This window comes from Aspergillus melleus, assembly GCF_016097325.1.
Source record: "Aspergillus melleus strain CBS 546.65 chromosome Unknown contig6, whole genome shotgun sequence".
NCBI lineage: Eukaryota > Fungi > Ascomycota > Eurotiomycetes > Eurotiales > Aspergillaceae > Aspergillus > Aspergillus melleus.
In genome coordinates this window covers 1,110,039-1,132,413 of record NW_025763375.1, presented here as the reverse complement: position 1 = coordinate 1,132,413, position 22,375 = coordinate 1,110,039, and the positions used below count along the sequence as shown (strand labels likewise).

Below are 22,375 nucleotides of genomic sequence, written 5' to 3'. Positions count from 1 at the left end.
GTGAAGGACAGCTCCTACTCGAAAGAACCGGATTTGTCCTACTAACCGACCCCTCCGGAAACCTGCGGGATCGCGCCCTTAGCGCGATCCCGCCAGCCAAACGGCCAGACGGGCCATACGGCCAATTTCTTCAATAATTGCACCCTCCTACTTCAACGCGTCATTATTCCACCACAACATGGCCAAATTCAATCAGGAAGTTGAAGATAGAATTCTCGCAGCTATCAGCGCGTTACGCAATCAAAAAAAACCGAATGTCTCAAAAACTGCGCGAGAATTTAACCTCAATCGACGAACTCTCGATGCAAGATGGAAGGGTAGAGTCTCTCTTGTTCAGCGAGCACCCACCAACTTGAAGTTGAATTCAGAGGAAGATAAAGCTCTCTGTCAATATTTAAACACTTTAGAAGGCTATCTCGTTCGTCCATTGCCTCGAATGATCGTGAATGCAGCCAATGTCATTCTAAAAAGGTCTCATACCGATTCAACAACTCCTCCGCCGGTAGTAGGAGAACACTGGCTTCAACGCTGGCTTAAACGCCATCCTCAATACAAAAAACAACGCTTTCGAGCAATTGAAATCGAGCGAAAACAAGCTCAAGATAAAACCAATATCGCTGCTTGGTTTGAATCGTTGAAAAAGGTCATCGAAATCAACGGGATTATACAAGATGATATATGGAACTTTGATGAGACAGACTTCCGTATAAGAATGAGCAGAGATCAATGGGTAGTTACTCGAGATCTTCCTGGAGATAAGCCTTATATTGGTATCTCTTCCGAGCGAGAATCGATCACAGTAGTTGAAGCTATTTCAACCGATGGATGGAGCGCTCCGCCACTCATTATTCTACGCGGGAATAGTATCATTCAAGGATGGTTTGACGTCACCACTATTGAAGGTCAATATTATATCGCTACGTCCGAAAATGGCTTCATGACAGATGAATTAGGCTTTCAATGGATTCAAAACTTTTGGCGTGACATTAAAAATAAGCGAAAAGATCAATATACACTGCTTATTTGTGACGGCTTCGAATCTCATTGTAAGAAAGAGTTTGTTGAATTCTGCGAGAATCACAATATTATTCTATTCTTTCTTCCGCCTCATTCAAGCCATATTCTACAGCCTCTTGACGTTGATGTATTTCATGCAATGAAGCACTAACATTCCGAAGCAGTACTCAATGCAACATATTCGGAATGTGGTCATTTCAACAAAAATGAGTTTTTACATGCTCTTTCAACGATTCGCACCAAAACTCTTAAGAAAACGACTATCCGGCATGGCTTCAAAGAAACGGGAATATCGCCATTCAATCCAGCAATCGTTCTTGATCATCTTGCTGAACCTGCGCGGCCAGCAACTCCTTCAACGCCTAACAGTCATGATATCATGTCAGTTGGCAATACACCAAAAACGGTTGAGCGCTTCAAAATATTGCAGAATAAGATTCTTCATTTACATGATATTGAGCCTTCATTCTTACATGATGGTCTGAATAAGATCATTAATGGAACAACTCAATTAGTCTCGTATGCAGAGACCATGCAGGAAGAGGTACGACGCTATACAGAGCCCTCTAGACAACGTGCAGAGCGTGCAAAGGCTTCTAAACGTCGTCTTCGCTCTGGAGGAGTTGTATCAAGTCATTCTATGCAGTCAATGAAGCGCCGAGAGATGAATATCGATATTAGCAATGAAAAAAAGAAGTGGAAGCGAAAATATGCTCAAGTGCTTCCCGAACTTATTGACGCGTGTTTGGAGCGAGGAATCATTCAAAAGAAAATTCGAAAAGTGCGTCGGAAAGCAGAGGAATAGAGGTTTCATTTGTATTTATTTTTATTTCAATAGCTTCAATATTCGTTGAGATATTCGAGTTTGAATAGCTTCAAGCATTAAAATTGGCCGTATGGCCCGTCTGGCCGTTTGGCTGGCGGGATCGCGCTAAGGGCGCGATCCCGCAGGTTTCCGGAGGGGTCGGTTACCCCTCGCGAAAAATCAACGATCGCGTTTCGAAGTGGCCCACCCTGGTTCTCGAAGTCGGCTGGAGTGAAACACTCGGTCGGCTAAGGATCGACAGCCGTTGGTGGCTCGGCCGCTCTCAAGGTCAAGTTAAGATCGCATTACTTCTATCCATCACCAGGGACTGGCCTCACCTCGTGATAGAAAAGTGGGAAAACGGGCCTCCCACACATGGCCATGATTTCCGAGTCCAAGGACGGCTCTCACCACAGAAAACGGCAACTGTCACTGTAACCCTTGAGAACAACCGGTACGTCGTTATAGGAGCACCACTTGACCTGTCCATTGATGACATGGTGATGCCCGATGTTCGCGGCATTCTTCGCCCGATCCAGATCCAAGCCAACGAGTTTGAACGGTTGGCATTGGTCGTATGGAGAAACCAAGGGTTCCTTGAGAGACCTTAGTACCGATGACCTGGACGCGCCAGACCTCGTTGCAGAATATGAGGAGCTCTAGAGGTCCTGCATTGTCGATTTTCTTGTGCTGGTTCCTTGACACGTTTTTCTTCTTATTTTTCGTCGCGTTTTCCCACCTTTAATATGATTTACAGGACACCGTTATCTAGACAATAACCCGTACCACTAATCCACTTGCTTTTGAAATCTCAACAGTGATCAATCCATTCAACTTCCGATGCATAGTTTAGATCGTCATTTAAAATCGTTGACGGGACTCTCAATCTATTATTCATGATATTTTTAATGAAAATGACGACTTTTCTAATAGCTCTACTGTTGCCCACAATAAAACTAGTTATTGTCAAATATATGAAATTAATCATTAGCACAAATGACACAAATAGCTACTTTGATATTATAAATTTGTCTTTTTGGCAATCTCAAAAATCCCCTCTATTTTTTCAAAAAATACTGTTGCAAATTCTAGCTTATACTAGCAAAGTCTATACACACCTACATCATTATTACGTTTATACTATATCTGCTATAGAAAATCTACAACCCAGAAATTAATTGAAGTATATACAAATTATAGTATATGCGATTAGCAAAATTGCTATATTTGCTTTTGCTAATGTGAGGCGGTCGATTGCATTGGTATGGGTCACTTATTTTGGGAAACATATTCATGTCGTGATTCCTCTATCATGATTCATGACGGCAGTTATGGCAATAAACCATGCTCCACCCGACCCAGGAAGATCTGCTCTCGCTGTGCTGTCGAGAATGTGACTGAAACAGGAATAGAGGTAGTGAAATGCCTCGGTTGTGCAAGAGGTTATTCATCTCACTAGACTGTTTGTTTTCGGAGGTCGGAGTTACAGGTCTTGCATAGGAGTGTTCATGTCAGCTTGGTTGGACATTGAGTCGGATTTAATACATACATTCGACGGATAGATGATTGCAGTTGTTGACAGTGGATTGTAGCGAATGGGGGCCTGGAGCTTTAGTATCCAAATGTATATAGTTACGGACAATTTATCCCCTTTCCTCTCTCCTTTGGTGGATTGCGTTACGCTGTCTCCAGCAACATCTGGAATCAAATCTGTTGCCTCTGAAATTTAGCAGTCGTGCCCTGACGAATGGTAGAGGGGAAACAGTCAACAAACACATCTTTTCGATTGAATTTGTTCACGTCAATGGAGAGACTAGTACAATACACCGTCAAGTGGCAATACATCAAACCGAATGAGCAATTGTACTCTTTCTTCAAACCCGTCCATCGACATGGAACAACATAAGCAAAGACAATGGTCGATAACTACTTCCTATACGCTTGGTACTTCCCCTTGCAACCTTGTCTGATGGCGCTGTTTTACCTTGACTCAAGTACTGGTAGTCAGGATGAGGGGTTAATCTCATGATATTGATTTTGTGATAAATGTCTCTTGAATATCCATAAACTATCATCGCCCAAATCTCATTTGAGCTCCTGCAAAATGCCATAGACCCCGGCAGAAACTTTGATACTCGACGGCCTCGCCAGAGCCGGTAATGGCGCTACTCTTATCTCCGGTACAAAACATTTCTGTGAGGCGAATATGCCAGGGTGGATAGCCGTCAAGTTTCAGGTAAGGGCCGAATACTAGAAGCAGGTCTGGCTCAGGCTTCACAGAAACAGGATTGGAAATTACTTTGCTCCCGCCCAGACCCGATGTTGTAACCTGGGAAGGTTGCGTCGTAATCTCACTAATCTCTGCGTCCACCAGGTCTATGGTGATGTCTTCAGGCGATAGTTTGCCGTTCTGGGACATTTCAGCCAGAGTTTTGGTGAGATCCACAAAGGTCTCTCGGCCGTCGGTAGCAGAAAGAAGGAGTATTGTGAGTGTATCCGGATTGTACTTGGGAGTAGACGAGTTATCTTGATGGATGGGGTGGTGTGGAGCAAAGAGCCGCAATGTCGGTTGTTGAGCAGGGGAGCCATAGTATGAGGATAGCTTGGCCAAAATGACCTGGTTCAAGCTGGGAATGCATGATTTCAGAATTCCTGAAGAAGCAGTTGTTAGATATTGGTTGTCTTCAAAAAGCTTTTGATCTTGGTATGTTCATGTTGCATTCGTTGAGAAGATCTAGATTCAACGCACCATTTTTCTCATAGACACTGAGTACGGGAATGCCAGCACTAACACTCCAGGCGGCCAGTTCTGCTACTTCATTCATCAAAATGGCAAGAGCATCATCCCCAGCCCGAAGCGACAATATCACACTCAGATGCTCTGGCAGGCGATCCAGGTTTTTTACGTCTTTTCGGATCAACTCAGGCGTGCGGTGATGGTGATATACCACCGCAAGAATGCGATCCGAAACCGCATGATAAACCTGAATCAGACGCACAGCGATTCCAAAGATGATATGGATGACGGAGTAAATTAGATGGTGTAATTGCGACTTGAGGAATGTGCGGATAGGGGTTTTTCGGATTGTTGCCTTCTTTCGCCGTTGAGGTCGACGTAGTAGATCCGACGGCTCAGGTAAATAGGGCTTGAGTAGGCTCTCACGCTCAGCAGCACTGAGCCTTGTCCCGCTTGCACGACTATCATCTCTGAAAATTTGCTTATCGCGTTGGGAAATCATGGTTGCTTAATCGCGACAAGAAAACAATGGTTTGTAGGAAGCTTGAATGGGTGGGCAGGTGATGGTTGGTTATAATACGTAGGCACCTAGGTAGGTATGACCTGTAAAGGTAAAACAAGGTACCTATGATACTCCGGTATGTACTGGAACCGGAACATTGATTCTACGGTGTAGGTACTGTATGTACCTACGTATCCATGGATGTAATTGTACAGTAATTATCTGGTTATTTTTGTACGTACTGTATGTACTGTACATCAACCGACACCGTACAGTATATGATTAACCACCATGAAATTATGTGCATACCTACTCCCATCCAGACTTCCCTGGTAAACACTAGAGAATCTATAGGCCTTCATAATTCAATCAGAGCCTAGGTAGTAGCAGAGAGTTGATCTATGGTTGACTGGTGAGTTCATCAGCAACCCAAAGTCGTCGGCCGGATTCCCTTGGAGTTCTGGCCCACTTAAGTACTCCGAACCACGGACTATGCATAACTGGCTTCCCTTCCGCCCATTCGAGTACTCCGTAACTGCAACGCATGTGAGCTCCCCATCGCGGAGTTGCCATAAACTCGCTATCTACTTCTCATCTCAATGAAGGTGGAAGGCCGCCACCAGCTATTGCAAGGATGCCGGACACAGTGTCCATGACTTCTCAAGCGACTCCCGCATCTCGATCCGTCTTTCCCAAAGGCCCCAGCTTCACGTTGGAGGACTTCTCGAATCGCGACTTCATTGTCAAAGAATTTATCGAGACGCTTTCTGACACCGCGGCATCGAATCGCCGATCCATCGGTGGGCCTAGCAGCGCAAACCAATTATTTGACCCCAAGCCACTTATCCGTACCTTCGAGCACGCCCAGCAACGGCTGGGCGAATTATCTGGCGACCTCGAGATAAGAGAGAATGAGCTATCTGCTGCAGTACGCAGGGCGGAGGCGCAGCACTCGCAAAACCTTAATACACTGGGAAGGAAGCTAAAACAGACGATTGGGTCTTTCCAGCAGTTGGACACCTCGCTCAACGGTGCAGGGGCACAGATCGCGGGCGCCGACCATGCTGAGGCTACCGGGAACATGGCCGTGGAAACGGGACGACGACTAGAAGAGCTTGATAGGCAACGACGACGAGCACTGGATGCATACTTTTTACTCCAGTGCTGGGAAGGCGTCAGCAACAGGGGAGAAATAACACTACTGGAGAACCTAAGAAGATCTGGGACCGGCGAGGCCAAGGTGCGCTCAGCACAGATTGCACGTCAATTGCTGAGAATAAGCCAACGACTTGATCCCCACAGCTGGAATGAATCTGGAGGGAAAAACACCAAGTCGCATGGGAAAGGAAGCGGGGAACAGAGTCCAACAGAAGGAATTGACAGCGTTAGACGAAACACGAGAGAAGTCATTGAAAAATTCTCGGAGACCTTGGAAAAAGACCTTCTGAAACAGTTCGATGACTTCTATCGCAAGGCAAATTTCGAAGGCATGCGGGATTGTGCGACTGTGCTGCAAGATTTCAGTGGCGGTGCCAGCGTCATCGCATTATTCGTCAACCAGCATCAGTTTTTTATTGACCGCAGCCAGCTTGTTACTGAAGAAGTGGCAGGTGATCCCGAATCCTGGGAAAAATTGGCAGACCCTGACGCCGAACCTCTCAAAGTGGAACCCAGCCTCCAGTCATTAGTGGATGAGGTCAAAGTCGTAGTACAGGAAGAGTCTGCCATTATCAAGCGCGCTTTCCCTTACTACGAGCAGGTTCTCGGCAAGTTCCTACAACGGGTTTTCCAACAGTCTATACAGCAGAGGCTCGAGATGGTTTTGGAGCGGGCAAACGACATTTCGCCTCTTGCCTTCTTGAGGTCCCTTCAAAGCTCTCGCAGCTATATCAGTGCCCTTGTCGACGATTTAAAATCCCATGGTTTAACAGAAAACCCGGATCCTATCTCCGCTCAGACGGCGCTGGTTCTTGACCAACAACTAGAAGACCTGTTCGTGCCGTATTTTGTTGGGTCCTCCTACATCGAAAGGGAGAAAAAGACGCTGGAAGAGCTATATACATCTCTACTCTTCAGATTTACCACTTTCCACGCCCGTAGGAAAAAGGCAGCGACAACGTTCATGGCTTCCCTCTCTAAGTCCGGAACAGAACTTCTGTCTTCCGCTCGAGACACTTATATTAACCGCCTTGAAACCTCTGAATTCTCGCCAACGCATAGGAAAATGCTCCTTCAGGTGGCAGGACTAAGAGAGTCCGGCGATGCCACGAAGCCCACTGATGTCAAACTTGTTGAGGATGACGGTCTTCCTAGCATAGCCTACGCTAAACGCATGCTCAAATGGCTTGCTGAAGGAGTTGGCCGAGGGTTGGAGTTAAGTGTTACAAGTGAAACGCCCAAGGATATGCTTGCGTTGCTTAGTCTTCTTCTTTCCATGATGGGGGAAGGGTACATCGAAGTTTGTCTCGACGCTGCCTTGGAAACTGCGACGTCCCAAGAATCAGGGAAAGCGGAGCCCGATTTCGTCTATCTTTCTGCGGTTAGGAACGCCATCGGAATTGCGAATCTGATGATCATGTGTGTCAACACATTACTTATTCCTCTCGCGGCCGGAAGCATCACCGTGCGTAGAGAAATGGAGAAAAAGACAAACCTGATAACAGTGCGCATTGAGGACAAAGTCAATACAATCGAGCAGAAGACCATCGATGCAACATTGACCTGGATAAACAAACTCTTGTCCGGCCAAAAGAAAAACGACTTTCGACCAAAGGAAGGAGATAATGCTGCATGGTTAGAAAAGCTGCAAACTCCGGTAAGTTCCCTACGGCCTGACCAGAACGGTAGAAAACAAGATTAATGGAACTCTAGACCTGCGCCTCGATCTGTAGCTTCTTAGCTCGAGTGCATAGTGTCATCGTGCAGTCACTGCCGTCTAGTGGCACTAACCTCCGCCAATTGCTCACAGAGATAGCCCTGGGAGTTCGCAGCTTGCTACTTGAGCATTTCAAACGATTTTCCGTCAACGGGCCGGGAGGTCTTCTGGTGACCAAGGATATGACACAGTACAACGACCTACTGAAGTCTTGGGACATAGACGAGCAGCTCAAAGCTCCCAGTGGGGCACTGGATGTATTGCTAGAGGTGGGCAGTCTTTTCGTCGTCGGATCTGAGGCCCTACGCGAGAAAGTCCGCGGTAGTGCTACGAGCGGGACCGGCGGCAGGTCTGGAGTGACTGGAAGCAGCAACGCCGGTCGAAGCGCCGGCGGAAGTCCCGAGGGTCTCGGCGTGCACGAGGTCCGAGCATACGTCTCGCGCCGGGAGGATTCCAACACGCCCGCCATGCAGAACGTGCTCAACACGCTGTAGAAAGCAGTCTTTCACTCTCATCACGACTACATACATGATAATGCCAGATGGGTAGTCACTAGTTACCCCCTGAAACTGCCTACTTTGCCTAGGTAGATATCTCTAGCATCTCTCTTTCTCTCTTTTCTCTATAATATGGATAGGGGTATCCTGCGTACGGGCCACCTTAGGCCTGTTGTTCGTTGACGACGTTATACCTCCTAACCTGGGACAGGCAGGCAGTACAATCCAAGTCTGCCAAGGCGAATATCAATGGACTGGGGAACTATTGACGTTCTGCTTAGGTACTGAGTAAGGGGGTGGCGGCACTATTCGAGCCCCAATCAACGCCCTCTACGAGGCATCGGTGTGTGCCAATTAATTTGATACCAAATCCCTCGTGAGAACCACCAAGAAGGGGCAAGGGAACGTGCCCGCTATCTTTCCCCCAAGACTCGGGGAACTAGCTAGTAGCCGCTTGGCTTGGGCTGGCGGCTAAGTGATGAGCTGTCAGCGTCGTTGGCCACCACCCATTGGCCAAGTATGAGGCTAGTGCCGAGGCCCTGCGTTTCTATATATCCCACTGACGTGACGAGCAACCCAATTATTTGTTCCTGCATCCAAGATCACACAAGGAAGGCCCGAGATGGAAAGCGCCACATCTCCCCTCAACCCATTGACCAGCGAATAATGGCTCCTTAGGCATTCATTGCCTTGGGGGGTTAGCGAGCTGGGAGCGAGTCCGGGGCTGCACGCTGCGCCCGCAGAGGCCATATTAAGACCCTTTGCTCTCCTGATGGTTTTTAGGAATAGGCCATCCATTCTTTTTCCTTTGCTTCGTTCTTTTCGTTCTTCCCCTCTTTCTTTTTTGGTCTTAGCGACCCTGCTCAAGGTGCCACAACAAGCGTTTGCTTGCTTGGACCTCGTCGATAAATCAAATTTACAAGGCGAAAGGACGTCAACCATGGGCTTTTGCACTCCAAGGGAGCGAGTTGTAATCAACTCCTTGCCCCCAGCAGTACGTCGCAAAGTGAGTGTACCCGCCGATTTTGGCTTCCTGCGCCACTGTTCCTTTGTCCTGCCTGAAGTTGAGGGCCATGAGTCGTATTGGGCTGTGGTAACGCGGAATCGAGCTCATTTTCTTGGCTATCGGCAAGACATATACTTCATGTCGATACCATTTGAGTACGTACCCGTGTGGGTTGGAAAGTTCTTTGTGCAATTTTCACTGCTTAGACTGCAAGTGGGAGCCACTAAACATTTTAGCAGCGGAAGACTACTACACCGTGTACGGAGTAGTGGAACCCGCTATTGCCGGCACTACTGGAGCCGGTCCATCAACTATCAACTCATGGCGCAGGCTTGCTTTGTTTTTAGGAAATGACTCCCCCTCATCCCATGAGTTCATCAAACTTTATGATGATTGCTAACTTTGTCCCCTATCTTTGGTTCTGGTTAGCTTTTCTCGAACGCAGAATTGTTGCGCCTTGCTCAGGGTGATTGCTGCCATGGCTTGGATCACCAGTCAAACCTCGCCAAGCTGCCTTACCGGGAATTCCAGTTTCTTTGGGATCGGCCCTGCTTGCCAGCTTGCGACCAGTCTATCCATAAGAAGGTATCCTTGAAAAGGGTACTCTACCCGGGTACCTCAAGAAACCCCCATCACACGTCGATGTCCCAAGCGGCCTTTCTCGCGGCTTGTCCAGACTGGCAATGTTTTCACTCACTTCCCCCTAAGATCCAACAAAGCTGCTTCTCGAATGAAGAGCGGGATCGCCTTCACCAGATTTGTTGCACGGACGAGGTCTTTGACGCCGCCGACGAAGCACTTTTCAGATTGGGAAAGACACGGCGAATGTCGGAGTTGACCGAAACATCTGCGATTTCACAATCATCTACCCTTCGTACCGATACGTCTGATGTTGACTTGTATAACGAAATGGACCACATGGGCCACACTCGCTCTGCCCCTACTGGGAGGCTTGATGAGGATGAAGATCTTGATTTGGCCATAGAGTACCATGCTCACGTTATGGATTCGCCATCGAGATCTCCCACTAGAAGAAGCTTGTCGTTCCGCCGAACTTTAACAGAATATTCATCCAAGTCAGGTTTCAGGCCATTGTCGACCGTGCACAGCTCTCCCAATCCCAGCCAGTCCTCTGCAGCATCCGAGGCAAATATGACGACCCCGACCCTTGATTCGGAGCCCCATTCCCCCCGAAGCCAATTTCATCATAACTCTCACTCTTCTACCTCAAGCATTGACCCATCGGCGCAATATTACCAGGACCCAGAGGCCCGTCTCAAGTTGAGAGTCTACCTGGCATCTCCGCAAAAGTTCGACGAAGCCGTTGAGTTTGGGTTTCCGACATGGAAAAGAGAAGGGCTGAATCCCGTGAGAGAGTTCGCGCAACCGAGAATCCAAAACCCAGACGATGGGACATTCTTCGAAGAAGGCACGGCATTCTCGGGTGTGGAGTCCAGGAAAGAACAAAACAGTCCTCGAGCATCTACGAGTACACGGTATGCTCAAAGCCAACAAACAACCCTGCCATTTAACAACAACCGACGGCAATGGCTGCTAAGGTCAGATAACAGCCATCGGAGAAGGCCGGGTAATCGCGAGATGACCTTGAAAATGACACTGACACGACCTGATCTGCGTACGGACTCAGCTACTCCGGAATTAAATCGACTGTCGCCAGACAATTTTGACCCTCCGATATGGGAATCTGGTATGAATGAACGAGGTTTAGTGAGGAAAGTCTGGCGAACACTGCGGCGACGAAATTACTAGATAGATAATTTAGATACCATGTCTATGCTTTTCTTCCTTCTGATCCTCCCTTCATTCACGTGCCATGGAATTTTGAACATGAGTAATAAATGAAATGATAACGACCAAACCAAGTCAAACAAAAAAGATGATGAATACCTACTTGTTGTGTACCTTGTACCAGTAGAACGAACCCGGTGGCCTCTTTGTTGAGCACTGAGACTCGGTTTGCGCTGCGAACGGCGTAGTTATGTACATAGCTTGACAGATGTTCGTCTTCCGATAAGCAGCCACGGTAGCACGTGACCGTGAGCTACCTATGAGGCCACGCAGCTGTCGACCCTGGGAAGTAGTTAGGCTTCTGCATAGTCACCCACAAGCTTTCTAACCGCAGTTCTCCCACATCTTTCACACAAGCTTCACCATCGATAAGTTCGCCTGGCAACCTGGTCTTCTCCGGAATCATCTGCAACCTGTCTCGATCGTAATTGCTCCCCTTGGCCCGACCGTTCAGAGCTCCTTCCGCCCATCGCTTCAAATGTGGCATAACTCGCGACCATGATCTTACGATGGCTATGGCTGAGCTGCCTTGGACTTGCAATCCTAACGCAGCCTGCCGCTACGAAAAAGTCAAACAAACCCAAGATCACCGCGACCGAGCTTGACCATCAGCCTGCGTCCTTGTTCTATTTCGAAGACACCGAGACGGCCCTATTGAATACGCTAGATGGCAATTTGCTCCAGACTGTCGATGGTGGCGAGAAATGGGAAATAGTAAAGGGGGACAATGGCGAAATGGAACGCAGCGTTGTTCTCATTCGACAACACCCATTCGATAAGAACAAGGCCTACGCGATAAGTGCGAGTAAACGCCATTGGGTCACAACCGATCAGGCTAAAAGTTGGACCTCATTCGAAGCCGAAGGGATCGCCGCCGTGAACCATTATCCCCTTGTATTCCATGGCCGAGACACAAGCAAAGTAATATTCCAAACTGAAGAGTGCGCCGGACGATACTGCATAGTGAAGTCCTATTATACCACGGACGACTTCGCCTCAGTTAAGCCTCTGCGGGAAAGTATCGGCGGGTGTGCCTGGGCGATAGGACATCCCCAGTTCGCCGAAAACTTGGATATAGCACATGAGATCGAGAACCGATCGCTTTGTGTCGTGCCGGGGTTGAAAGTGCCCTTCTCACACGCCAACAGACTTATATACTCGGACGATTACTTCGGCAGCGATATCGAAGGCACTGAGGTTAAGCTGCAGGAAGGACGACCTGTCCTGGGCGTCATCAGCACCGCAGCGGTGAAAAAGTTCATTGTCGCGGCCGTCAAATCTAAGGGAACCGAGGAACTCGCCTTGTACACAACTATCGATAGTAAAGTTTGGCATCGTGCAGAGTTCAACGGTCATCGCATCGAAGAAGATGCCTACACGATGTTAGAAAGCACTAATTATAGCCTTCAGGTGGATGTTTTGACCAACCCCATGCAGGGCATGGGCGTACTTTTTACCTCCAATTCGGAAGGAACCTATTTTACCCGCAATATCGAGCATACGAACCGTGACTCGGGAGGTACGGTTGACTTTGAGAAAATTGCCAATATTCAAGGTATCGTGCTAGTGAACGTCGTGAAGAACCCGGAAGAGGTCGAATCTGCTTCCGACAAGAAACTTGCTAGTAAGATTAGTTTCGATGACGGAAGGACGTTTGGCCCTCTTAAAGTTGAAGACAAAGACCTGCATCTCCATTCTGTGACCGCCTATGCGAACATTGGCCGTGTTTTTTCCAGCCCAGCCCCTGGCCTGGTTATGGGTATTGGCAATACTGGTTCTCACCTCGGCGAGTATACTAAAGGGGACCTTTACGTTTCGGATGATGCTGGTGTGACGTGGCGGTTTGCACTGGAAGGCCCACATAAGTACGAATTTGGAGATCAGGGTGCTGTTGTAATGGCCGTTGGTGAAGACAAATCAGCCAAGAAAATCCGGTTCTCGATCGACCATGGAAAGGAGTGGGAGTCGGTTGAACTCGAACATGAAATCTACCCTGAAATGGTCACGACAACCCCAGATTCGACAAGCCTCAAATTCATTCTTGTCGGCACCTCAAACGAGAAGGAGCACAAGAAAAGGAAACATGTCATCTACTCGATCGATTTCAGCGGATTGCATGAAAGGAAATGCGACAAAGATGATTTTGAAGAATGGACGGCTAGATTGGATGAGAACGGGGAGCCCGATTGTCTCATGGGTCAGAAGCAGTTTTTCAGGCGACGCAAGGCCAATGCAGACTGCTTTGTGGATGAAAAGTTCAAAGACCCCGAGCCTATATTCAAGCCATGCAAGTGCACCGCCAGTGACTTCGAATGTGAAATCAAGCCCAGCAAGAATGGCCAGGGCTGTTTCCTCCCCAAGTCATCAAAGGTTCCGGAAGGCAAATGTCAGGAGCCAGGCGATACGTTTCTGGGGCCATCCGGCTGGAGACTTATCCCTGGAAATGCTTGTGTTCGAGATGGCGGCGAGAACTTGGACAAGGATATTGAACGGCCTTGTAATGAAACGCATAGCGCTCCGACGGGCGGCATCCTGGCAACCAAGAAGGAATTTGACACAGGACAATTTGCATATTATTATATGGAACGTCAGTCAAGCAGCTCTGGAGATGATGAGACTGTCCTCGTACTTACCAGTGATCACGAACTTTACGTTTCGCATGACCATGGCAAGAACTGGGAGCGAGCCCTAGAGGGAAAGAAGATCACGAGAGTCATTCTTCATCCTTACAACAGCGATGCGGCCTTCTTTCTCAGCGAGGGTGCGGATGGCTTTTGGACCGTAGATCGCGGGCACTCCTTCAAGCCTTTCAAAGCAGCAGCTCCGCCGACTCAAGAGCGCTTCATCTCCCCACTTTCATTTCATCCTCGATACAAAGATTGGTTGATTTGGACAGGTGCAGTGGATTGCGGCTCTGGTGATTGCCATTCTGATGCTTGGTTCAGCGAAAATCGGGGTGGTGAATGGAAACTTCTTCTCCGTTATGTTCAGAAGTGCGAATTTGAAAACAGAGAAGGCCGCCCAGAAAGCGAAAACCTCATCTTCTGTGAACAGTACGAAAATGAGAACAAGAAGAACCGACTTCGGCTCTTATCCACAACCAACCAATTTTCCGACTATACCGTCCAAGTCGAGGATGTCATCAACTACGCCACCATGTCTGAATTTATCGTGGTAGCATCGCGGAACTCGGAGAACGCAGAGTCTCTAGTGGCAAGCGTTAGTGTGGACGGGAAAACCTTTGCGAAAGCACAGTTCCCTCCCAACGTCCAAGTGCCGGTTCAGACTGCCTATACTGTCCTTGAGAGCTCCACGCACGCGGTCTTCCTGCACGTCACGGCCAGCAACATAGAAGGGGCAGAGTACGGGCCCATGATCAAGAGCAATAGCAATGGCACCTTCTATGTACTGAGCTTAAGTGGAGTGAACCGGAACCACGAAGGCTTTGCGGACTTCGAAAAGATGCAAGGCTTGGAAGGGGTGGCAGTCGTGAACGTGGTTAGCAACGTCGATGCGGTATCCAAGAATGCCGAAAAGAAGAAGCTGAAGACGATGATAACCCATAACGATGGAGCACAATGGATGCTGCTTCCTCCTCCATCCAAAGATGCAGACGGCAAGAACTTTGGCTGTGCTGTTTCGACTGGAAAAGGCACCAATGACTGTTCACTCCACCTTCATGGCTATACTGAGCGAAGAGATGAACGTGACACATTCTCGTCCGGTTCTGCAATAGGCCTTATGATGGGGGTAGGTAACGTGGGTGATCATTTGACTGGCGGTGACGAAGTCGATACTTTCATGACAAGTGATGGGGGGATTTCCTGGAGGTCCGTGAAGAAAGGGAGGTATATGTGGGAATATGGTGACTCTGGCTCAGTGATTGTAATTGTCCCGGAGTCCAGACCAACCAAGTCACTTTTCTACAGCGTCGATGAAGGTGATAATTGGGAGGAATTCGTTTTTGCGGACGTGGACGTGCAGATTGACGATATCTCAACTGTGCCTTCGGACACGTCAAAGAATTTCCTTCTTTGGGGTAGAACCTTGCAGGACCAGTCACATAGCAAGCTGCTCACGATCAACATCGATTTCAGTGCCCTGCGCTCCAGAGCATGCAAATTGGACGAGAATCAGGATGAGAGTGAAGACTACTCTATCTGGGAGCCCAAGCACCCTTTCCAGGAGAAAAATTGCATATTCGGCCATGTTGAGCAGTACCATCGCAAGAAACACTCGGCTCAATGCTGGAATAACTGGCGCGAGCCTCACGTTCACCGGATCGGCATGAACTGTCCGTGCACTAGAGAATCTGATTACGAATGGTGAGTGTTGCCCGTATATAATTGCCTCTCAGAGGAAAGCTGACAGGGCGCAGTGACTATAATTATGAACCCCAGACCGATGGCACATGTGCCCTTGTCCCTGGACTCTCGAAACCGGACGCGATGGCTGTCTGTAAGAATGACCCTGATATGATTGAATACTGGGAGCCTACTGGGTATCGGCGTATCCCCCAAACGACCTGTGAGGGTGGCAGGAATCTAGATCATGTCGTTTCGAAACCCTGTCCCAACAAGGAGGAAGAGTACGAGAAAAAGCATGGCATCAGCGGAGTTGGTTTATTCTTTGCGATAATTACCCCCATCGCAGTCGCGGGTGCAGTTGGATATTACGTGTATACCAGGTGGGATGGCAAGTTCGGTCAGATTCGCCTCGGGGAAACTGGCGGCACTGCCCAAAGTCTATTATCGCGAGACTCTCTCCTGGTCACCGTGCCAATCGCGGTTATTGCAGGGGTGGTTGCCGTCGCAAGAGCTCTTCCGCTGCTTGCCGTGAGCTTGTGGCGGAGCGTGAGTGGACGCATAGGACTTGGCAGAGCCAGAGGCTATTCCAGGCCATATGCATCCCGTGGTTCGTTCGCCGCTCGTCGAGGCGACTACACCAGTGTTGTCGATGATGAAGATGAGCTTCTCGGTGTCGAAGATGCCGATGAGGATGATGAGTCCGTGCACTGATCACGTTGTACTCCCCACGGCTCCTTTCTTTTACGCATTCCCATTAAGTCTACGATTTAACATGTTGAGGATTTTACGAGGATAATCACATTTTGTATACTGTTGCACGCCGCTTGCAATCACTGTCGGGTTAGTTACCAGCTAGTCTCTCCTTTGCTTTTCTTTTTTTTCCCTTTTTCGTGTTTTGGGCAGCGGAGGCACAATTTGTTAGACAGGTAGAAAATGAGATAGCTTGATAACCATATTCTGTTTGGTTTGAATGTAACAACAGTGGATTATTAGGCCCAAAAAATTCTCGAGCTAACACCTTGTAAATCTGGGAGTCATTGGAGGAAAACGAGTGCGCCTGGCTTGTTCGGATGTGAGGGGCTCTGTTCCTTATATCAATCATTGCCGCAGATGCTGTACAAAACGAGCTTGTGCTGGGACACTCAAACATCCGCTCCCCTTTACAACCTATCTGTTAGGTAACATAGCCTGGAGCGGCTTTCCTCTAGAGTGGTTATCCCGGGAGAGAGAGCTTCCTCACAATGAGGTTGGCTATTGCGTTTCTTTACCGGGAAAGTCGCCGGGTCCAAAGGATCTGGGAAGGAGCTGCAAAGAAACATCAACTCCAGTTAGCGCCCCAAGTCCTGTCTGAAAGAGGTGGTCTAAATGATGAAGAAAGCTTCCTACCTCGTTCATTGTCGTAACATCATGGTTGCCCTTTCCATCGTACATATAGATCGGGAAAGAAGGGCCAGTGAACTCGCTCATGCTGATCATAGGATCCCAAATAGATTAGCCACGCCAAGGACCAAGCCCTCAATTGAAAAAAGAGAAACACTAGAGGAGAGGGGAAGAACATTCGGGAACAAGGCCGACAATATTACATACAATTGTCTGCACATGCCGCACGGGGATGCTGCAGTCTTTGTATCCGTCGCAACGGCAATGGCTTTGAAAGCCCGATGACCGGCAACCTGTACACACAAGTTAGTATCCGGGATAAGGAGACAAAAATCATAAGCCTGGAATCGCGCTTGCTGCTTACAACGGCCGTTCCAAACGCTACTCGTTCGGCACATGTGCCCACGGGATATGCGGCATTTTCGACATTAGCACCCGAAATGTACTCGCCTGACTGGGTCAGGATGCATGCTCCCACGCGAAATTGGGAATAAGGGCCTGCGGGGAGGATTAGCGACTGTGCCGTTGCTTTATGCAGCCCATGGTAACTCACAGTACGCGGTGGCTTTGGCCGCAATAGCTTTCGACGATAGAGTCTGCAGCTCCTCTGCAGAAAGGATCGGAGCACCAGAAGCCATTCTTACTACTGGATAACTGGTTGGCGTGAGGATAGAAGACAAAACGGAAGATTCGAAAGCGTGGGAATGGAGTTGGAAGGAGGGGTAGGTAAAGTCCCAAGGAAGATTCCTTATCTATTTATGTACAGCGATAATTCGCTAGCCCAAAACTTTTTCCCCGCATCGCACTCCTCCTATCTCAAGTTCCGACGGACAAGACCTCTACGCAAACGAAAAAATGCCGAGAACATGAATTCTTTCCCAAATAAGTCTTAAACCAAAGTAGGAGATTCAATGAAGAAATGAAACAAAAGCGAAATCTATATCTAACGCAAAAACAATAGGTATCTCATAACAAAAAACCAAAAAGAGAGGAACATGGAAGATGGAGACAGGGTAAAACAAATTTGTGCAAAAGGAAAAGGTCATCCGAAGTAATTCCGCAAGCCTTCATATACGGTGAAGATGAATGCTGAGCTTGGTGCCGATCGTGCGCATGTTATCCCGCAGCCTCGATACAAGGCTCGGATTCCTTGCTGGTTCCAGAGAGACCTGGCAGCGCCCCAAAAGGTTTGTCGCTTCCCGTTGATCGTGGAACGGGTGATGTCTTCCGTTTGCATCCGAGACTTGATTGTATCGGCAGGATAGAACAGAAAGTTGTAGCTGATCCCTGCCGCTGCGCCCGCGATCATTTGTTGATACAGTGGAAGACGCGCCTCGTCCGTTTCGGACAGTTCACCTTTTGAAGGCGGCACTGAGTATGCGCGGAACATGGCAGATACCCCCTCGTAGCCGCCAAACCAGGCAGCGCCTCCGCCTGTTTCGCGAATGAGGGTTCCCATCTGACCGCGCCAGAACCCCATGATACCGTCTTGGCGGAATATAGACGCAATAAGAGTGAGCGGTCTAGGCGCTTGACCGCCTGTGCCCTCCACAGGAACCTGCATCTTACATTTGATGAGTTCGACGGGTGTCAACGCAAGCGAGGTGATGGAGCCCGACGCAGCTCCACTAAACAGCAAAGCGGAGAAAGGCAGCGGGTCCGTCGAGCTGTAGCAAGTTGCCCTGAGTATGTCTTGAATCATGCGATAGCTCCAGAAGAGGCAGCTGTTTTCTATAGCGGCACCCGCCATGGGGGCACTTATGCCCCGGTATAGTCCACGGAATCCATCGGCTTGAATCGATTGACGGAAACAATCCAGAGGGCCGTTGTATCGCAGGGGGAGATGATCCGGTTGTGATTGTAGTCGTACTTTGACGGTGTCGAAGGGGTACTCTATGACCTTGCCTGCCATGCCAGCGGCCTGGAGATTGGTTGTTAGTTCGGGATCACCTGGGAGGTCCAAAAGCTCCTCAAAGCAAAGATTCGTTGAGCTTACCGAACCAAACACCACATCCTTCAGAGCTTCAAGGCCCTGGTTAGGGGGAAGGGTAGGGAGTTCCATCGACATGTCATTACTGATTGCTATCGCATGTTCAGTGGTCGCCATCGAGGCCGAGAGTGTCCGGACTCTTGGATTGGTCTAGGAGGAAGTAACAGGTATGTAGACAATCGTACCAAGATGAGGGAAGCGAAGCGAAGAGAAGAAGGGGGAGAAGGAAATTTAGGAGTCTATCGGTAGAACATCGTATCGATCCTGTCTGCTGGCGGAGGAAAGGAAGTCTTTTATGGTCGGTTTCCCCTTGTGGAGGGGCGGTGTGCCGATGAGGGGTTTGTCTGGTTGTGCCCGATCCACGCAGGGTGAACTCAATAATCAAGAAATAATAATTTAAGTGCGCATCGCTTGTAAGATTCCCAGTGGTCGAGGCCCGGGATAAGGGAGAATAGTTAGCGGGTGGGTTTGCGACAATTTAGCAGAAGAAAGGGACCCGTCAGAATCAACGCTGGCAAATCCCTCATGCGCTGATGCCCGGAACGGGGGCGCCGGGTCACCACTTCTGCCGAGATCCGGTTATCTGATCGGTCTAAGATAACTTTTTCCGGAGAAAAAGAGGAAAAGAGTGAGTGACTTGAGGTGGGAAAAAAAAAAAAAAGACAGAGACAGAGAGAAAGCTTTTTAATCTTCTCTTCCCCCAGTCTCATCCTTCAACCTCCCCCCCCCTCTTTCGCATTTATTACGCCGACATGTCGTCCTCCGAACCCGTGAAAGGCATGCGGAAAAATGGTGAGAAATTAAAAGAAAAATTTTCCCTTTCCCCCCCACTTTATTTGACAACGTTCCCTGCTGTCTTGATTCATTACTCCGTACGATTGTCCTATTTTAGCTAATTTTTCACCTGTTTCGGACCCGCAGGAAAAAACTGGCATGACACCAAGAAGCCGTTTCGCCCTACTAGCGGCATGACCTCGTACGCGAAGAGGCTGGAGGCACGCAAGCATCAGGAGGCTGTCAAGGAACATGAAAAAGAACTGAGGGAAGAAAAAGAGGCGGAGAGAAAGGTAATGAGACGGCTCTCATTATCAGCAAATTGTTCGATCTGGCCGGTTTCGCTAACCATGCTCCGTAGGCACATATCCAACGGATCAGAGATCGTCGGGCTGCAAAGGAGGAGAAGGAGCGCTACGAAAAGATGGCACAGAAGATGCACCACAAGAGAGTCGAGCGACTGAAGCGGAGAGAAAAGCGCAACAAGCTTCTCAACTCTTAGATGCGCAAGACCTGTGTCCTTATGCGTTCTTGGTTTTCTTTCATACTCCAACTTACCGTTGGCCCGTTGTCATGATTTTTTCAGATGACTCTCTCCCGACGAGAGAAAAACATACCCCTTCCGGCTTCTACACTCAAACCTTTATTTGTCCCCTTCGGTTCAACAAATGCGATCTTGGAGCGGGGGACTCGATTATCGAGGCATGCAGTACAGTTTCTTCATAGGCGATTACAGGAGTTGGTTGGCTATGGTCTCTCTTTCTCTACATTTCTTGCCATTTACGATGCATTATTTCTCCATCTTTCTCTCACAGTTCTGACGTACTATTGGACATTTATGTCGCCTGCAGGGAGCATTGTGGGTGTCCATAGACCTGTAGGGACGCCCATGCGATACAAGTAGGTGTCTTCTTGCGTGCGCGTGTAAGGGGATACATTAGACACACGGAGCATGTAAATATATATAATTGTCAAGATCACCGCGTGGGTAGGCAGACTAAATTAGCTCAGGTGCCATGGCCAGTCTTGGCGTCATTCCTCAACCTCTCAGCCTCGGCCCCCCGTCCTGGACAACATCGGGATTCCCCTTACCTCTTAGCCCTGGGAATCAAGAATTTACAATAATACAACTCCCGACTGATTATGCGGTATGCCCTAAAATGGAGCATTCAACCCGGTCGTCGTTGCCTGCGGTCTTTTCCCCAGCCAAGCAATCAACGGCCCCTTGCCCTCCCAGCCACGGTTCTGCCACTGCTGGGAGCCAAAAACCCACCGTCGCCGGCGAACCGTTTGCAGTAAATAGCGGGGGTGATCATGCCCACAGACTGGAGCACCCAGCTTTGCCCCCCAATCATGACCGCGAAGGCTTGGAGGAGCACCGTACTCGTGCCGACCACCATGACGCGGCGGGGGACAAGTCCCCATTTCGTCATTTGGTCTTTGATCCCAGCAGTTTAGAGCGTACCAGACTGAGGACACGCCACAAGCACAAGCACAGCAAGTCGCGGGATGGCCGTCTACCTCGAATTATGAACCCGATGAGTGCTTCATCTGCTGCAAGAGGCCTGCTGCCGGCATGGCCAAGCGGTAGAGAGAAAGAGAGCGACATGGATGACGCCCTGCTTCGGCCTATCACGCGGGAATCGACGCGATCAGGCTACGGATCTGAATACCCTGCGGGCTTCGGCGTTGGTGCTAGGAAAGGAAGCTTATTTGATAATATCGACCAGAATAGCAAACTTGGCCCGGTGAGAGGACGGGAGATTCGTTCGATGGAGGATTTGGAAATGTTAACCGAGAGAAGGACCCTTGGTGAAAAGTAAGTCCCGTCAATTCTTATGTGTGCACCTGAGCCATTCTGATCCGGCTATTGATAGATTCTTACGCTCCGCCCTGTCATTGATCGGAACCCTTGCGACAGACATCACTCGTCGACTAGACTATACGTACTACAATCTACTGGAGAAGATCGCGGCCCTCACCTCCACGATCGCTTCATTTCAAGAACTATTCGAATCTACTTCAGCACTCTTCGATGACTTTGAGAAGGAGACCAAGAACTTGGGCCAGGAAATCCAGAAGCAGATATTGGAGTTCAAAGAGTTCCGACCTCAGGTACAAAAAGTCGAGGCTTTGGAACAACGTATGAAGGCGGGAAGGACGAGGGCCGACGCCCTGAATGAAAGGCTTGAAGTGATGAGAACCAGGATTGATTGCTGGGAGAAGAGGGAGGTGGAATGCCAAAGACGAATCAACCGAGGTCTTCGAATTTTCTGGATCGTGGTGACAACCGCGTGCGTCGCCGTGCTTGTTGCTTTGGTTGCCCAAAGCTGGAGCGTGGAGTCATCGGCGTCTGGAGGCCCAGGTACGACGGCGATACCAGCCCTCAACTCGTCGCGCCCTCTACATCATGGGAATGAGGGCGGTCCTTCATGGTCCTTGTATCCGCCCGGACTGAATGATCGATATTCAGATGTCCAAAATCGCCAATCATCTCGGTCAGCCAATACGGCCACTTCTAATGTCGCAGCCGGGGGTGTGCAGCCGACCGATCGAGATCCCCTGAAATTCCTGGAAGAGCTCTGATTGGCATCGTACACGGCTGTACCGTGTGCTCCCTTGGGACCCATCAACTTCAAGTCGGAAATCACCGAGTTTCTATCAATTTTATCTGTA

General features: G+C 49.0%; 7 protein-coding genes across 7 annotated transcripts; 4 read left to right on the top strand and 3 right to left on the bottom strand.

Annotated features, from left to right (window-relative positions):
• Positions 1-2,939: 2,939 nt before the first annotated feature.
• LDX57_010168 (ditrans,polycis-polyprenyl diphosphate synthase) lies at positions 2,940-5,113 on the bottom strand. The gene is made up of 2 exons (XM_046091913.1): positions 4,572-5,113; positions 2,940-4,474 (listed from the first exon to the last, which is right to left on the bottom strand). The coding sequence occupies exons 1-2, from the start codon at positions 5,059-5,061 to the stop codon at positions 3,894-3,896; spliced, it is 1,071 nt and encodes a 356-aa protein (XP_045947890.1). The 5' UTR covers positions 5,062-5,113; the 3' UTR covers positions 2,940-3,893.
• A 582-nt stretch (positions 5,114-5,695) lies between these two features.
• Positions 5,696-8,430, top strand: SEC10 (exocyst subunit SEC10; the record flags this gene model as incomplete). Its single annotated transcript, XM_046091912.1, has 2 exons — positions 5,696-7,876; positions 7,933-8,430. 2 exons carry the CDS (start codon positions 5,696-5,698, stop codon positions 8,428-8,430), a joined length of 2,679 nt encoding a protein of 892 aa, XP_045947889.1.
• A 3,116-nt stretch (positions 8,431-11,546) lies between these two features.
• VPS10 (vacuolar protein sorting/targeting protein 10) lies at positions 11,547-17,657 on the top strand. Its single transcript, XM_046091911.1, has 2 exons — positions 11,547-15,573; positions 15,627-17,657. The coding sequence occupies exons 1-2, from the start codon at positions 11,747-11,749 to the stop codon at positions 16,264-16,266; spliced, it is 4,467 nt and encodes a 1,488-aa protein (XP_045947888.1). The 5' UTR covers positions 11,547-11,746; the 3' UTR covers positions 16,267-17,657.
• LDX57_010165 (cytidine deaminase) lies at positions 16,807-17,573 on the bottom strand (the record flags this gene model as incomplete). Its single annotated transcript, XM_046091910.1, has 5 exons — positions 16,807-16,860; positions 16,942-17,023; positions 17,143-17,228; positions 17,300-17,433; positions 17,489-17,573. The coding sequence occupies 5 exons, from the start codon at positions 17,571-17,573 to the stop codon at positions 16,807-16,809; spliced, it is 441 nt and encodes a 146-aa protein (XP_045947887.1).
• Positions 17,658-19,560, bottom strand: amcA (putative mitochondrial ornithine carrier protein AmcA/Ort1). Its single transcript, XM_046091909.1, has 2 exons — positions 18,932-19,560; positions 17,658-18,856 (listed from the first exon to the last, which is right to left on the bottom strand). Exons 1-2 carry the CDS (start codon positions 19,040-19,042, stop codon positions 17,978-17,980), a joined length of 990 nt encoding a protein of 329 aa, XP_045947886.1. The 5' UTR covers positions 19,043-19,560; the 3' UTR covers positions 17,658-17,977.
• A 117-nt stretch (positions 19,561-19,677) lies between these two features.
• On the top strand, positions 19,678-20,201 carry CGR1 (CGR1 family protein; the record flags this gene model as incomplete). The annotated part of the gene is made up of 3 exons (XM_046091908.1): positions 19,678-19,717; positions 19,847-19,992; positions 20,061-20,201. The coding sequence occupies 3 exons, from the start codon at positions 19,678-19,680 to the stop codon at positions 20,199-20,201; spliced, it is 327 nt and encodes a 108-aa protein (XP_045947885.1).
• A 658-nt stretch (positions 20,202-20,859) lies between these two features.
• Positions 20,860-22,285, top strand: LDX57_010162 (uncharacterized protein; the record flags this gene model as incomplete). The annotated part of the gene is made up of 2 exons (XM_046091907.1): positions 20,860-21,518; positions 21,577-22,285. The coding sequence occupies 2 exons, from the start codon at positions 20,860-20,862 to the stop codon at positions 22,283-22,285; spliced, it is 1,368 nt and encodes a 455-aa protein (XP_045947884.1).
• Between the last annotated feature and the right edge of the window lie 90 nt (positions 22,286-22,375).

Coding starts and splice junctions, on each gene's coding strand:
- amcA (XM_046091909.1), bottom strand. CDS start 19,042: ATGGCGACCACTGAACATGCGATAGCAATCAGTAATGACATGTCGATG. Junction 18,857..18,931: donor AGGATGTGGTGTTTGGTTCG/GTAAGCTCAACG, acceptor ACCAATCTCCAG/GCCGCTGGCATGGCAGGCAA.
- LDX57_010168 (XM_046091913.1), bottom strand. CDS start 5,061: ATGATTTCCCAACGCGATAAGCAAATTTTCAGAGATGATAGTCGTGCA. Junction 4,475..4,571: donor CAGTGTCTATGAGAAAAATG/GTGCGTTGAATC, acceptor CTGCTTCTTCAG/GAATTCTGAAATCATGCATT.
- VPS10 (XM_046091911.1), top strand. CDS start 11,747: ATGATCTTACGATGGCTATGGCTGAGCTGCCTTGGACTTGCAATCCTA. Junction 15,574..15,626: donor AGAGAATCTGATTACGAATG/GTGAGTGTTGCC, acceptor GACAGGGCGCAG/TGACTATAATTATGAACCCC.